The 16,925-nt window shown below is 46.0% G+C and overlaps 2 protein-coding genes across 3 annotated transcripts in view; one reads left to right on the top strand and one right to left on the bottom strand.

Annotated features, from left to right (window-relative positions):
* The window catches only part of LOC106596742 (calcium-independent phospholipase A2-gamma), a 33,508-nt gene extending 17,269 nt beyond the window's left edge, over positions 1-16,239 (bottom strand). Inside the window, exons 1-7 of one of the 2 annotated variants that reach the window (XM_045700297.1) lie at positions 16,147-16,239; positions 13,600-14,869; positions 13,245-13,394; positions 12,808-13,054; positions 11,789-11,960; positions 8,319-8,376; positions 7,615-7,809 (exon numbers count right to left, since the gene is read on the bottom strand). In XM_045700297.1, the coding sequence (XP_045556253.1) occupies positions 7,615-7,809; positions 8,319-8,376; positions 11,789-11,960; positions 12,808-13,054; positions 13,245-13,394; positions 13,600-14,661 (1,884 nt within the window). In that variant the 5' untranslated portion in view covers positions 14,662-14,869; positions 16,147-16,239. Of the gene's footprint in view, positions 1-7,614; positions 7,810-8,318; positions 8,377-11,788; positions 11,961-12,807; positions 13,055-13,244; positions 13,395-13,599; positions 14,870-16,115 lie in introns of both variants that reach the window. The other variant, XM_045700298.1, reaches the window with a different exon arrangement.
* Positions 15,099-16,420, top strand: akap14 (A-kinase anchoring protein 14). The gene has a single exon (XM_014188011.2). The coding sequence runs from the start codon at positions 15,203-15,205 to the stop codon at positions 15,719-15,721; it is 519 nt and encodes a 172-aa protein (XP_014043486.1). The 5' UTR covers positions 15,099-15,202; the 3' UTR covers positions 15,722-16,420.
* The last annotated feature ends 505 nt before the right edge of the window (positions 16,421-16,925 follow it).

Genomic DNA, 16,925 nt, shown 5'->3' with positions numbered 1-16,925 from the left:
CTGCTCATTTAAATCCAACCTGAGAGTCCCTGACTGAGGCTTCTCAGCTTCTCTTCATGCATGATATCCTAACACAACACTAGCACAAAATGGATGTACTGGCTCTCGTCTCATTGTTTATCTGTGTCCAGATGGGCAGATGACAGGGAATGGGAGAGAGGATATGTTGCATTCAGCTGAGGCAGAAGAGATCCCATTTTCTGTCCCATTGCCTCATGAACACTGGGGAGGTCGAACTGGGAGCCACGCTCTGCTCATCTCCCCTCTAGACTCTGGGTGTCCCAGAAATAGCACCCTATTCCCTATGTAGTGCACTACTATAGGGCTGTGGTCAAAGGTTGTGCACTATATAGGGAATAGGGTGGCATTTGGGACGTATCCTCTCTGTCACAGTGTATTTATGACGGAACAACATTCATGCTAATGCCAGTAAAACAAACACCAGTGAACTAAACTGCACATGGCTGAGCCAGACTAGCTACATGTTTAAATATACCAGATCACTGTGTATTAGTTCACCATGGATCTACTATAGAACCAGTACTATACAACCGAGCCAGACTAGCTACATGTTTAAATATACCAGATCACTGTGTATTAGTTCACCATGGATCTACTATAGAACCAGTACTATACAACCGAGCCAGACTAGCTACATGTTTAAATATACCAGATCACTGTGTATTAGTTCACCATGGATCTACTATAGAACCAGTACTATACAACCGAGCCAGACTAGCTACATGTTTATATATACCAGATCACTGTGTATTAGTTCACCATGGATCTACTATAGAACCAGTACTATACAACCGAGCCAGACTAGCTACATGTTTAAATATACCAGATCACTGTGTATTAGTTCACCATGGATCTACTATAGAACCAGTACTATACAACCGAGCCAGACTAGCTACATGTTTAAATATACCAGATCACTGTGTATTAGTTCACCATGGATCTACTATAGAACCAGTACTATACAACCGAGCCAGACTAGCTACATGTTTAAATATACCAGATCACTGTGTATTAGTTCACCATGGATCTACTATAGAACCAGTACTATACAACCGAGCCAGACTAGCTACATGTTTATATATACCAGATCACTGTGTATTAGTTCACCATGGATCTACTATAGAACCAGTACTATACAACCGAGCCAGACTAGCTACATGTTTAAATATACCAGATCACTGTGTATTAGTTCACCATGGATCTACTATAGAACCAGTACTATACAACTGAGCCAGACTAGCTACATGTTTATATATACCAGATCACTGTGTATTAGTTCACCATGGATCTACTATAGAACCAGTACTATACAACCTTGCCAGACTAGCTACATGTTTAAATATACCAGATCACTGTGTATTAGTTCACCATGGATCTACTATAGAACCAGTACTATACAACCCAGCCAGACTAGCTACATGTTTAAATATACCAGATCACTGTGTATTAGTTCACCATGGATCTACTATAGAAGCAGTACTATACAACCGAGCCAGACTAGCTACATGTTTAAATATACCAGATCACTGTGTATTAGTTCACCATGGATCTACTATAGAACCAGTACTATACAACCGTAGCAGGCGGTGCGGTAAGCGCAACGCATTAACCGGGGCCACACTTCCTGCCCTCCAGGACATCTACAGCACCCGGTGTCACAGGAAGGACAAGAAGATCATCAAGGACCTCAGCCACCCGATCCACAGCCTGTTCACCCTGCTAACATCTAGAAGGTGGAGACAGTACAGGTGCATCAAAGCTGGAACCAAGAGACTTAGAAACTCCTATCTCCAGGCCATCAGACTGTTAAATAGTCACCACTAGCCATCCTCCACCCAGTACTCTACCCTGCACCTTAGAGACTGCTGCCCTTGGTACATAGAGTCATTGAACACTGGTCACATTAATAAATGTTTACATACTGTTTCACCCACTTTATACTGTATTCTAGCGATGGCTCATCCTAACTATTATTACATTTTTTTCTGGATGTTTGTGTGTATTGCTAGGTATTATGTGTACGCAACCAATAAACTTAGATTTTATTTACTGTGTAAGGATGGTAGACACAGTGAGAAACAGGTCAACTCCACTGCCTCAGTCAAACTCTGTCTGGCAGATGATCTTTGAGAAATGGCATCTGTGGTGTTGAAGAATAGAGGGAGAGTGAGAATCTGGAGTCCTGAATGACAATGTCGGGTCAAACGGCCAATAGAACATTACTCAGCTCCAAGGGGAATGTAGAGAACAGCACAGAGAAGTATCAACTCCTCCCTGCCTGCTCTCTCCAGGTGGTCACTGGAAATACACATCAGCCTTCTACTACTTCCACTACCATAAAACTACAGCTGAAGCAAGCACACACAATGTCTTCAGGAAATGTACCTTTTTTAGTTGTTGCTTGGTTAAATCAAAGTTGGTCTAGCGGTTCCATACAGACACTCCCAAGTCTTTATTCAAGGCTAAATAAAGGTCAAATAAATAAACCACTCTCTGATTGTGAGGTTCCTAGGATGATTCTGCTTGGCCAATCTAAGAGCTTTGGCTTGGGTCAATGGACTGATGCCAACCCAGGGCACTGGTCCATGTTATTACTGACAGAGTGGAGGGACGGAGTTGGACATTACGACCATTACCGTGGCACCCATCCGCAATGTGTGTGTGCAGGGCCGGCTCCGGGCATAGGCAACATAAGCAGACGTTTAGGGTCCCAGGCCACTAGGGGGCCCCAGACCCCCAAAACAGGAACTCAGTCGGTGTCTCAATTTACTGTTGAGATATGAATAGTAGAATACACAAGATGATAAATGTGGTTGTGCATCAGCAATTTATCTTTTCTTATGTCAGTCACAGTTTGCCATGTCAACTAACAATTTTTTTTATTTTAAAGTTAGTCTAGCCAGCTATCTAAACTTGTAGTAATCATGGTCGAATTACCGACTGGACAGGCATGGCACGTACCCAGGGGCCCTGATCGCCAGGGGGCACCCATTGATTTTGTTAGTCACTCAGATATCATCAACATGGCATGAGTTGTGGAAAAATGTGTAGAAAGTAAAATTGCAGGACATTTGCTTTAAAACTGAAACAATCTCTCTAACCCATTGCAAAATGGGTAGAATTGCAACAACAAAAAACTCTTCCCCTTGGCAACAGGTATAGAACTGCAGTAAACATACTTTAAAACAGCAACATGTTCTCTACACCCCATGGCAACATGTGTAGAATTACAGAAAACTTACTTTAAAACATAAATGTTTTTCTCTCTGCTGTCAAGAGGGAGGCCCCTAAAATCTTGCTTAGGTCCACAAAAGGCTAAAACTGGCCCTGTGTGAGTGTGTGGTCGCATTAGCGCAGGACTCAAATTATTGTTGTTGTAAATTCTGCTCGGCTTCAGTCAGGGTTCACGCCAAATCATGAATGTAAAAGGACTAATTTCGTGCTTCAATTGCACTTCTCCACTGGATGAAATATCTTCGCTGTCATCATTGGATCACCAGACAGCGCTTTGACTAATGTGTAGGCTACTTTTCTACAGTGTAGTTGTTCTTAAAATGAAAGACTAACTATGATAAACAGAAATATTTTACAAGTAAAATGTAGATAAGCTAGCTAGGATCCCCTTAGCTATAATTATTAGCTAGCTACATAGCTAGATATCTCATTAGGAGGTGTCTGTTTATCTGCGATATGATTCCTGAAAATAGTAGCTTAGCCTGTTGATCTCAATAATGAATCTAGCCTAAACCTGAAGCCTAACCGTTATGGGCTCCTGAGTGGCACAGCGGTCTAAGGCACTGCATCTCAGTGCTGGAGGCATCACTACAGACCCTGGTTCGATTCCAGGCTGTATCACAACCGGCCGTGATTGGGAGTCCCATAGGGCGGCGCATAATTGGCCCAGTGTCATCCAGGTTAGGGTTTGGCCGAGGTAGGCCATCATTGTAAATAAAAATGTGTTCTTAACTGACTTTCCTAGTTAAATAAATAAATGATGATGATAGCTAACCAAGCCAGCTAGATAATGACCCTTTTGAAAGCTTAGACTCAGTGTGCAAAGCAGTCATCAAGGCAAAGCAGGGCTACTTTGAAGAATCTTTTTGGTTACTACATGATTCCATATGTGTTATTTTATAGTTCTGATGTCTTCACTATTATTCTACAATGTAGAAAATAGTCCAAATAAAGAAAAACCCTTGAATGAGTAGGTCCAAACTTTTGACTGGTACTGTATGTGCTTAATATACTATCCAGATAGGAAAATGTCACAGAACATTCCATAGAATTCTAGAAAATACCACTGGTCCCTAAAACGTCTAACTCATTCACAGTAAAAGGTATTACTATTGTGATTTCAGATGATCAATCCTTACAGAACACGGAACACTCAATATGCCTTAAGTTTTTCTCCATCTTCATTAGGAAGTTGTGTGGCAGTTGTTTGGGAAAGAAACGTGTGTTTTCTTGACTGATTACCATTTGATGGCTGTGGTGCCAATTTCTCATATCATTTGAAAGGGCTGTTTCTCAGCTTTCAAAATATGTATCATGTTTTCATATATGGTTTGACACCAGCAAATGTATCTTATTAATGCATGCAGAGGTCATGGACTGAGTACATTTCAGAGCAGTTAGCTGGTGTTCTAAAGCCTAGTGTTTTCATTCCCCTTTAAAACACTGATTTATTATGGACGGGCATCTCCATCCGGACTGACTGAGAGCAGAGGGAGTTCAGCTGTCAACCGCTTTCTCAGCCAAGAGCTACAGCTGCTACTTACATTTTAATCCACACACACACACACACACACACACACACACACACACACACACACACACACACACACACACACACACACACACACACACACACACACACACACACACACACACACACACACACACACACAAAGGGATTAGTGATAAGAGTCTATTGACTATGTAATAGCATATTAGTTAGGCCTGTCCACTGGGTATGTAGCATTGTCAGAGAAGAGAGAGAGCTGAAGGGACATTATGATAATGAAAGCCCTGTGTCATGAAATGGACTTAGCCTTATCAGAATGTTGAAGCAGGAAGTTCAATGATCAAAAGGAGCTTCATCCAAGATAACCTCCAAGTCTCATGACAAACTAAGGATTCAAATGATTACTGGCACATTAAAACAACTAAATATGTCCATTGAACAGCAGAGAAAACTCCCAAAACAACGCAGCTCTCTGAAGAGGCGAGTCAAGAGCTGCGGACTTTGAATACATCTCTAGTCTACACTCTCCTCTTTGGTCTGTTGTGAAGCTTTTGAAACGAGGGAAACAGGGCCAAAACACAGTGGCACACAGTAAATAAAGCATGTCACCAAATCATCCATCTCTCTCCACACACACACAGATCTCACACCGACTAACCCTGTGGCGTGTGTGTGCGGTACGTGTTTAAATATCAATAAATGATGGGAGTGTGTGTGGCAGGGCAGTGCTCCATTGTGAATGGCTGATCAAAGGGACTGTAGGGCAGGCAGGCAGGCAGCTACCTCTCCTTTCACACTGGGTAAAGGTTAAAGAACGGCTGTGTGAGGGCTCTGCCCAGATGGAGGGATGGAGGGAGGCCCAAACCCACTTGGTCGGGTAGATAGAAATCTCCATGGCAACCAGTGAATATTCTAAGGCTCTGAGAAGAGAGCTTGCTTTGCAGTTAGCTCTGATTTCCTACTTCCTGAAACCAACTAACATCCAGGAAATAGCCTTCGATCTATGACGCAGGTGTACAGTCTACAACCAAACAAATCTAAAGCAGGTCAACGGAGTGGCATCCAAATTACACAGGTCAAATACCATTTTGTTTAGCTGGAAAAGTCTGACAAACAAACAGGCTGTTGAGGTACAACCTGACAGAGGGTTGGCTCTCCATCAGATATTCTCTGTCTCCTCCCATTCCCCTACAGACAGCAGCACCTACAGGAACCCTTCTCCATCACGGGGGGCTCAGTCTTTCATGTGTGTGTTTGAAGTGAGAGTTCTGTTCACAATCAGACCCCACAGAGCCCCAGGACAGTAACAGGATTAGACCCAACCAAATCATGAGAGAACAAGAAGATAATTACTTGATACACTGGAAAGAATTAACAAAAAAACAGAGCAAACTAGAATGATATTTGGCCCTAAACAGAGAGTACACAGTGGCAGAATACCTGACCACTGTGACTGACCCAAACTTAAGGAAAGCTTTGACTATGTACAGACTCAGTGAGCATAGCCTTGCTATTGAGAAAGGTCGCCGTAGGCAGATGTGGCTCTCAAGAGAAGTGTGCACACTGCCCACAAAATGAGGTGGAAACTGAGATGCACTTCCTAACCTCCTGCCAAATGTATGACCATATTAGAGACACATATTTCTCTCAGATTACACAGATCCACAAAGAATTTGAAAACAAATCCAATTTTGATAAACTCCCATATCTATTGGGTGAAACACCACAGTGTGACATCACAGCAGCAAGATTTGTGACCTGTTGCCAAAAGGTCAACCAGTGAAGAACAAACACCATTGTAAATACAACCCATATTTATTTATTTTCCCTTTTGTACTTTAACTATTTCCACATCGTTACAACACTGTATATAGACAAATGTCTTTATTCTTTTGGAACTTTTGTGAGTGTAATGTTTACTGTTTATTTTTTATTGTTCATTTCACTTTGGTTTATTATCTATTTCACTTGCTTTGGCAATGTATACATAAGTTTCCCATGACAACGAAGCCCCTTAAATTTGAATTGAAATGGAATTGAGAGGGGTTGAGCTAGAGAAAGAGAAGAGAGAGTACTAAAGCTACACATCCAGAGACAGATGAATTGAGAGGGGTTGAGGTAGAGAGAGTACTAAAGCTACACATCCAGAGACAGATGAATTGAGAGGGGTTGAGGTAGAGAGAGTACTAAAGCTACACATCCAGAGACAGATGAATTGAGAGGTGTTGAGGTAGAGAAAGAGAGTACTAAAGCTACACATCCAGAGACAGATGAATTGAGAGGGGTTGAGGTAGAGAGAGTACTAAAGCTACACATACAGAGACAGATGAATTGAGAGGGGTTGAGGTAGAGAGAGTACTAAAGCTACACATCCAGAGACAGATGATTTGAGAGGGGTTGAGGTAGAGAGAGTACTAAAGCTACACATCCAGAGACAGATGAATTGAGAGGGGTTGAGGTAGAGAGAGTACTAAAGCTACACATCCAGAGACAGATGAATTGAGAGGGGTTGAGGTAGAGAGAGTACTAAAGCTACACATCCAGAGACAGATGAATTGAGAGGGGTTGAGCTAGAGAAAAAGAGAGTACTAAAGCTACACATCCAGAGACAGATGATTTGAGAGGGGTTGAGGTAGAGAGAGTACTAAAGCTACACATCCAGAGACAGATGATTTGAGAGGGGTTGAGGTAGAGAGAGTACTAAAGCTACACATCCAGAGACAGATGAATTGAGAGGTGTTGAGGTAGAGAGAGTACTAAAGCTACACATCCAGAGACAGATGATTTGAGAGGGGTTGAGGTAGAGAGAGTACTAAAGCTACACATCCAGAGACAGATGAATTGGTTACCTGGTGCAGGTCTTTTCCCAGTGTATACTCCTGGAAGTACCCTGGGGCGGCAGAGGAGGCTCTGATGGCCTGCCACATCTTGTGTTTACAGTCTCCTATGTAGTGGGACCTGACCCCTGGTAGCAGGCTGTAGTTCCTGAACACATAGGCCTTCAGAGGTAGACCCCTGTTCACTATGGTGCTCACTGCTGACACCTGGAGGAGGAACAGAGGCATGAACTAAATGAAGACGTGTTCATGAGAGAATGGATGGGTTGGTTGTTTAGCAACAAAACCGACAGGTTGGCTTAGATTGTTAACAACATAAACTATATTTAGTCTCCCATCAACAGAAATACATTTGCACAATGAGCACTTGTTGTCTCTTAAAAGCGTCGTTACAGTTGTTAGTTAGCTAGCTAGCGAATTTTATCCATATTAGCATTGACATGACATGAGTCAAAACCCCTGAAAACAAGACATGTTATCAAGAACAAGACACAATGAGACTAAATGAGTAACCTAGGATTCCCTACATGCAGCTTCTGGTCCTTGTTGCTATCTGACCGTCCAGGATCGTAACAACGCAGGCCTTCCGGCCGTATCGATGCGTACCTATCATTTTGGTGACGTTGTCAGCCATCCCCTCTATAGGGAGTTTATTAAGTCTTTGTTCCCTGTGGAAGCATATGGTTGTTTAAAGTGATGTATAGATCAAATCTTACCTTTGGGCATTTTGGATCCCGGGCTGTCTCGACCATGAGGCCTTCTCCCATTCTCTCCCTGTTACACACAAAACAGTCACCACTTCATTATCAAATCCGACAAAATTATATACTGACATGACAGTATCCTAGACGGAGCAGCAGGGTACTGACATGACAGTATCCTAGACGGAGCAGCAGGGTACTGACATGACAGTATCCTAGACGGAGCAGCAGGGTACTGACATGACAGTATCCTAGACGGAGCAGCAGGGTACTGACATGACAGTATACTAGACGGAGCAGCAGGGTACTGACATGACAGTATCCTAGACGGAGCAGCAGGGTACTGACATGACAGTATACTAGACGGAGCAGCAGGGTACTGACATGACAGTATCCTAGACGGAGCAGCAGGGTACTGACATGACAGTATCCTAGACGGAGCAGCAGGGTACTGACATGACAGTATCCTAGACGGAGCAGCAGGGTACTGACATGACAGTATACTAGACGGAGCAGCAGGGTACTGACATGACAGTATCCTAGACGGAGCAGCAGGGTACTGACATGACAGTATCCTAGACGGAGCAGCAGGGTACTGACATGACAGTATCCTAGACGGAGCAGCAGGGTACTGACATGACAGTATCCTAGACGGAGCAGCAGGGTACTGACATGACAGTATCCTAGACGGAGCAGCAGGGTACTGACATGACAGTATCCTAGACGGAGCAGCAGGGTACTGACATGACAGTATACTAGACGGAGCAGCAGGGTACTGACATGACAGTATACTAGACGGAGCAGCAGGGTACTGACATGACAGTATCCTAGACGGAGCAGCAGGGTACTGACATGACAGTATACTAGACGGAGCAGCAGGGTACTGACATGACAGTATCCTAGACGGAGCAGCAGGGTACTGACATGACAGTATCCTAGACGGAGCAGCAGGGTACTGACATGACAGTATCCTAGACGGAGCAGCAGGGTACTGACATGACAGTATCCTAGACGGAGCAGCAGGGTACTGACATGACAGTATCCTAGACGGAGCAGCAGGGTACTGACATGACAGTATCCTAGACGGAGCAGCAGGGTACTGACATGACAGTATACTAGACGGAGCAGCAGGGTACTGACATGACAGTATCCTAGACGGAGCAGCAGGGTACTGACATGACAGTATCCTAGACGGAGCAGCAGGGTACTGACATGACAGTATCCTAGACGGAGCAGCAGGGTACTGACATGACAGTATCCTAGACGGAGCAGCAGGGTACTGACATGACAGTATACTAGACGGAGCAGCAGGGTACTGACATGACAGTATCCTAGACGGAGCAGCAGGCTACTGACATGACAGTATCCTAGACGGAGCAGCAGGGTACTGACATGACAGTATCCTAGACGGAGCAGCAGGGTACTGACATGACAGTATACTAGACGGAGCAGCAGGGTACTGACATGACAGTATCCTAGACGGAGCAGCAGGGTACTGACATGACAGTATCCTAGACGGAGCAGCAGGGTACTGACATGACAGTATCCTAGACGGAGCAGCAGGGTACTGACATGACAGTATACTAGACGGAGCAGCAGGGTACTGACATGACAGTATACTAGACGGAGCAGCAGGGTACTGACATGACAGTATCCTAGACGGAGCAGCAGGGTACTGACATGACAGTATCCTAGACGGAGCAGCAGGGTACTGACATGACAGTATACTAGACGGAGCAGCAGGGTACTGACATGACAGTATACTAGACGGAGCAGCAGGGTACTGACATGACAGTATCCTAGACGGAGCAGCAGGGTACTGACATGACAGTATACTAGACGGAGCAGCAGGGTACTGACATGACAGTATACTAGACGGAGCAGCAGGGTACTGACATGACAGTATACTAGACGGAGCAGCAGGGTACTGACATGACAGTATACTAGACGGAGCAGCAGGGTACTGACATGACAGTATACTAGACGGAGCAGCAGGGTACTGACATGACAGTATACTAGACGGAGCAGCAGGGTACTGACATGACAGTATACTAGACGGAGCAGCAGGGTACTGACATGACAGTATCCTAGACGGAGCAGCAGGGTACTGACATGACAGTATCCTAGACGGAGCAGCAGGGTACTGACATGACAGTATCCTAGACGGAGCAGCAGGGTACTGACATGACAGTATCCTAGACGGAGCAGCAGGGTACTGACATGACAGTATACTAGACGGAGCAGCAGGGTACTGACATGACAGTATCCTAGACGGAGCAGCAGGGTACTGACATGACAGTATCCTAGACGGAGCAGCAGGGTACTGACATGACAGTATCCTAGACGGAGCAGCAGGGTACTGACATGACAGTATACTAGACGGAGCAGCAGGGTACTGACATGACAGTATCCTAGACGGAGCAGCAGGGTACTGACATGACAGTATCCTAGACGGAGCAGCAGGGTACTGACATGACAGTATCCTAGACGGAGCAGCAGGGTACTGACATGACAGTATCCTAGACGGAGCAGCAGGGTACTGACATGACAGTATACTAGACGGAGCAGCAGGGTACTGACATGACAGTATCCTAGACGGAGCAGCAGGGTACTGACATGACAGTATACTAGACGGAGCAGCAGGGTACTGACATGACAGTATACTAGACGGAGCAGCAGGGTACTGACATGACAGTATACTAGACGGAGCAGCAGGGTACTGACATGACAGTATACTAGACGGAGCAGCAGGGTACTGACATGACAGTATCCTAGACGGAGCAGCAGGGTACTGACATGACAGTATCCTAGACGGAGCAGCAGGGTACTGACATGACAGTATACTAGACGGAGCAGCAGGGTACTGACATGACAGTATACTAGACGGAGCAGCAGGGTACTGACATGACAGTATACTAGACGGAGCAGCAGGGTACTGACATGACAGTATCCTAGACGGAGCAGCAGGGTACTGACATGACAGTATACTAGACGGAGCAGCAGGGTACTGACATGACAGTATACTAGACGGAGCAGCAGGGTACTGACATGACAGTATACTAGACGGAGCAGCAGGGTACTGACATGACAGTATACTAGACGGAGCAGCAGGGTACTGACATGACAGTATCCTAGACGGAGCAGCAGGGTACTGACATGACAGTATACTAGACGGAGCAGCAGGGTACTGACATGACAGTATACTAGACGGAGCAGCAGGGTACTGACATGACAGTATACTAGACGGAGCAGCAGGGTACTGACATGACAGTATACTAGACGGAGCAGCAGGGTACTGACATGACAGTATACTAGACGGAGCAGCAGGGTACTGACATGACAGTATCCTAGACGGAGCAGCAGGGTACTGACATGACAGTATACTAGACGGAGCAGCAGGGTACTGACATGACAGTATCCTAGACGGAGCAGCAGGGTACTGACATGACAGTATCCTAGACGGAGCAGCAGGGTACTGTACTCACTTGAGGATGTTCTCCCAGATCTGGCTGTCGTAGAAGGCGTGGCTCCAGCCCATCTTGACGGTTCCCACGATGACGTTCTGTTTGAACACATCAGAACCCAGCTTCCTGTAGAGTTCCTCACAATCATCCAGAGGAATCTGGAACACCCCCAACATGAAGGCCAGGATCGCACCTGCGTAGGTAGGGGTTCATCGTGTTAGGTAGGGGTTCATCGTGTTAGGTAGGGGTTCATCGTGTTAGGTAGGGGTTCATCGTGTTAGGTAGGGGTTCATCGTGTTAGGTAGGGGTTCATCGTGTTAGGTAGGGGTTCATCGTGTTAGGTAGGGGTTCATCGTGTTAGGTAGGGGTTCATCGTGTTAGGTAGGGGTTCATCGTGTTAGGATGCCACGTGCCAAACAGGACTTTCAGATTTACTTTTTAAATTATTCTCCCCAATGTCGTGATATCCAATTGGTAGTTACAGTCTTGTCCCATCGCGACAACTCCAGTACGGACTTGGGAGAGACGAAGGTTGAGAGCCATGCGTCCTCCGAAACACGCCCCGCCAAGCCATACTGCTTCTTGACGCACAGCTCGCTTAACCCGGAAGCCAACCTCACCAACGTGTCAGAGGAAACACCGTACAGCTGGCGACCGTGTCAGCGTGCATGCTCCCAGCCCGCCACAGGAGTCGCTAGAGCGCGATGGGACAAGGACATCCCGGCCGGCCCAAACCCTCCCCTAAACCGGACGACGCTGGGCCAATTGTGCGTCGCCTCATGGGTCTCCCAGTCATGGCCGGTCTGTAATGACGCCTCAAGTGCTGCGCCACTTGGGAGGCCCTGACTTTTTGATTTTAAGACTGGACTGTATAGTGCCTTTCATTAAACATAGGTGACTGGTTTCTCAGACATACATGAAACCTAGTCTTGGCCTAAAAAGAATGCTCAATGGGTTATGTTGCCAGGACTAGGCCTGATCTGTCTGGGAAACCAGCTCTAGTAGTGTTGTAGAAAACACAGCATGGTGAAACAGCCTACCTGTGCTGACCCCACAGATGTAGTCAAACAACTGGTAGATGGGTTTGCCCGTCAGGGTCTGCAGTTTGTGTAGGGTCTGCAGGGCTACCAGTCCCCTGGTCCCCCCTCCATCGATGGCCAGGATCCGTATACCCTGGCCCTTCACAGGGTCTGTGTATCCCACCAGGGCCAGGGCCTCTCTCACTGCAGCCTGGAGCCTGGGGTCTCTGGTCTGCCTCAGACGCAACAGGCACGGGATCACCCTCTCCTGGGGGGGGGTAAGGGAGACAGGTGGAGGTTCACTTCAGCAAATTCACACACTTCTACATGTACCTACCTTAGTTGATTGCACTGATTGGAAGTTGGTCTATGAGAGCTTCTGCTATATGAATGTAAATATACCCACAGTATATCTACAAGGATTGAAGTTGACATTGTCTCCAAAAACAGCCCCACACCTTGACGGCCACGCCGCGTGTCTCAGGGTACTCCAGTAGATGTAGGCTAAGCTCCTCCACACGGCTGGTGTGGATATTCATGTCTGTGGCTTTCTGGATGCCCTGCACCAAGGCTCTGGTCCTGTTGTCCATACTCACCCGGGCTATGATCTGGGATGGGAGGGCACAGAACATATCCAGGATCCTTTTTTAAAAATGAATATCAAAATTAGATATAAGGTAAGCATTGTGTGTAATGTTTTCCCTCTGTCCCAGATCATTGAACATGAACTTCAAACTGACAGGGTATTAAAAGTTCATTTTAATTCATTCACATGGCAGAGAATCATTAATGTATATGAATCAGTTTCAGTACCTTCTCTCTCTGGCTCAGCAGTAGTTTCTTGGCCCCCTCTTCAGCGTTCTTCTCCTCCTCAGTCTCTATCTTCTCTCCAGGCTTCCTCATAGCCACCTCAGTGGTCTTCTTCTCTCCAGGCATCCTCACAGCCTCCTCCATGGTCTTCTCAGAGGTCTTCTCTTTAACTGCTGCTGTGACGCTCTTGGGGTCAGCTCTGAACTTACTAGGTACCAAGGGTGCTATGTAGCTGCCAAAGAATGCCTGAACATTGGGGCGAGGGTCGGACAGATACCGCCCAAACCCCCCTTTTTTAGAGGGTGTTAGGGTGGGGGTAGGAGTGGAGGTATGGGTGACTGGGTCAGAGGAAGTACTGTCTGTGGCAGGGCTCTCTCGGGTGGGAACCCCCGAGGTTGGGCTAACCTCCTCCAGGGGAGGAGTCGGTGGTGGGGTAGCAGCCTCGCCCTGGATAGCCTTGGTCTCAGCTGCCACAGGTACTGAACCGGGGATGTGGTCCCCCCTCTTAGTACTCCGGTAGCGTTGATTGAGAGCAGGCTTGGAGGACGTGGATGCTTGAGCATGGTCATTTAGATGGTGAGGCTTCTTGTCATCTCCTGTTGATAGACTACTACTACTCCCGAAGTAGTCGTTGACATGTTGAGACAGGGTGCTGTATGTCTCGTCCATGTTGGTGGACAGGGCCTCTGGTTGAAACAGCTGTAACGTCTGCTTGGCCATGGCTGACGAGGAGCTAGCGGTGGATATAGCCACTGACGCAGCGAGGCTATGTTTGGGCTTGACGTTGGCCATGAAGGGTTTCTCTAAAGCCTGATTCTCCTTCTCCTTCCCCTCCTCTCCATTGTTCTGTCCTACTGTCTGGTCCTGCTCTTGTGGCTTCATGGCTATTGCAGCAGCTGAAGCGTCACTAGCTGCCGGGGTTGGAGTCGGAGGCTCCGCTTCGGCCGGTACCTTCTCTGCATGGGCGGCTGCGGCACTGGGCTTAAGGCGGGATATCTTGGAGAGGAGGTCGCTGCCGCTTACTGCTTTAGTAACAGTGTTGAGCGTGCTCCTGATCCGCGACATGCGTCAGCTCACACCAGAGACAGGAGATAGTTCAAATGGTATGACTGGACTACAGCCTTTGCTTGTGCCAGTGCTGATACAGGAATAGGCCTTGATGGGTCATCTCCTTCACTTGTGTGGTCTGTGTTCAGTTAGGACAAGCTCTGGAGACTGGGTCAGTCCTCTTGGCTCTGGTCCAGCACAGGTCATCTAGGAATGAAGCTGCCTCCTAGAATATCCGAGAAAGAAAGCTAATGGATGTCAGAGGACTTTGTGCAAAATCTAGCTAAATAAACATACCATTTAGTCTAAAGTAAAACCACAATGGAGCGAAACAGCCCCTCATTAGAATGAACAAAGGTATTGGCCCACACAAAAAAAATAGATAGCACTGGTTGGCCATTCAAACCCTATCAATTACCCGGATGTTCCTTCTGTTCCATGGTAGCCATGGAAACCCTTCAAAACAACAACATTCGTTTTCCAGTGTAGTAAACTTATGATATCTACGGGTTTCCAAATACTTTCTCAAAGTAAGTTTTGATATACGAAGAGAAACAAGATGGATGAGCGGCCTTCATCAAACCTAAGCTTGAGAGCATCTGAAATCGTGAAAAATGTACTGGAGAACGCACGCGGTGCCCTCGGCCACCAGCAAGAGGTGGAAGACTCCACCGAATACGAGTTTAGAAACATCGAATGGATCACTTGCAAGGACTTTACAATTGAACTGGGGAAACTGCGAATCGAGGAGTACATCCACACATGGGAGGTGCACACCAGCTGGCTTTTTAGCCTAGTATTCCTCCAGGAGACGGATCACGAGTTTCACAAACAGTACCACTACCGGGCACAATGGAGCATCCCCACCCGACGCACCCCGATCCCCAAGGCGACTGCCTGTGTCTACTTTGTCATTGTGATTTCCAAGATCAAACCTCAGACTTTGCCCGTGGAGGTGTACTTTCTAGTGGAGTCGAACAGGCTGACACACAGGCCAGGGCAAACGAGGTTCAGGGAGAAGTGGTTGAAAGACGTAATCGAGAGCAAAACGTTGCTCCAGAATACTGTAGACTTTTAGCTGTCCATTCCAATGTTTACATTGCTAACGTTTCTGTGGCGAATATTCATCTCGAGACACCTAACGTTACCTAGCGAGCACATATCCAGGCCAAAGGGGAACACACGAGACTTTACATGGACTTGTATCAATAAAGGGACCACTGCCTTCACTGTGAAGAGTTGGAAAAAAACATATCAGCATAGATATTTGTTTTACAACTCGGTCGTTTTTTGCTAGCTAGCTTAGCTTGCTAACTAGCGATACAACCCAGCAGCTAGTACCTAACGTTAATGTATTTTACGCCTGCTACGCTGGGTTAGCTAACTAGCAATGCAGCATCAGCTCGCTAATCATCATTGAGTTTACGACAGCCCATTTCAAAAGGTGTTTTGTAAATTATGATAAAACCTACACAAATGTAACATGTCATCCAAGGAAATTACCAGAATAATCAGCGTTTCATTGACAGATCTGCTCGCTTAGGAAAACAGGAAATGTGTAAATATACAATAGATCACGTTACGGTGCTCTGCTTCTCGATTGGCTGTTTCATAGGCACGTCAACCGCTAACCACCAACCACGAGAGGGCATGCATTGACTGCTCTCTAACACTAGAGGGCAGCATTTTATGTGAGATCATCCTCCCTGTGTGAATCATTAGATTTCATTCTGGAACAGCTACAGTATTTCATTGAATTTAAATAGGCGAAAAATCATTCCGCATGACTCATTTGTATTATTTATGTTTGGCACAAATGTTTATTTCACCAATTTGAGTATGAACTAATGATTTGATAAAATCTAGATGGAGTGTGCATCCGATTGTAATCTACAACATTCCAGCATCATGGAGAGCGGCATTGCCACATACAGCCCACCACCGAAAGTAGCTAATGGCTTAGCAATAACATTATTATTTTTGTTGTTAACCCAATCACAAGAGGAGGATTGTTCAATTGATAAAATACAATATCAACATGTGATGCAAATTAAATATGGATGATTTAGAGATCATTCATTGATCATCCCATTGAGGATTTATCTATCTCTACTATGGATTCTTCCGTGCAGTCTCATTCAACAACATGCAGTGTGAAATGTCATGAAGGTGTGCAAATGTCAAATGAGCTCAGTGGTTTTTGCCTGTCTCTTATCTTGATACAACATGGTTGGGAGGAACATTGTTTTCTATGATTTCAACAAAGGTAATTGGACAAGGTC

This window comes from Salmo salar, chromosome ssa17, assembly GCF_905237065.1.
Source record: "Salmo salar chromosome ssa17, Ssal_v3.1, whole genome shotgun sequence".
NCBI lineage: Eukaryota > Metazoa > Chordata > Actinopteri > Salmoniformes > Salmonidae > Salmo > Salmo salar.
This window is presented reverse-complemented; position numbering and strand designations above follow the sequence as displayed.

Excerpts from the sequence above, each read along its gene's own strand:
- akap14 (XM_014188011.2), top strand. The coding sequence starts at position 15,203 with ATGGATGAGCGGCCTTCATCAAACCTAAGCTTGAGAGCATCTGAAATC.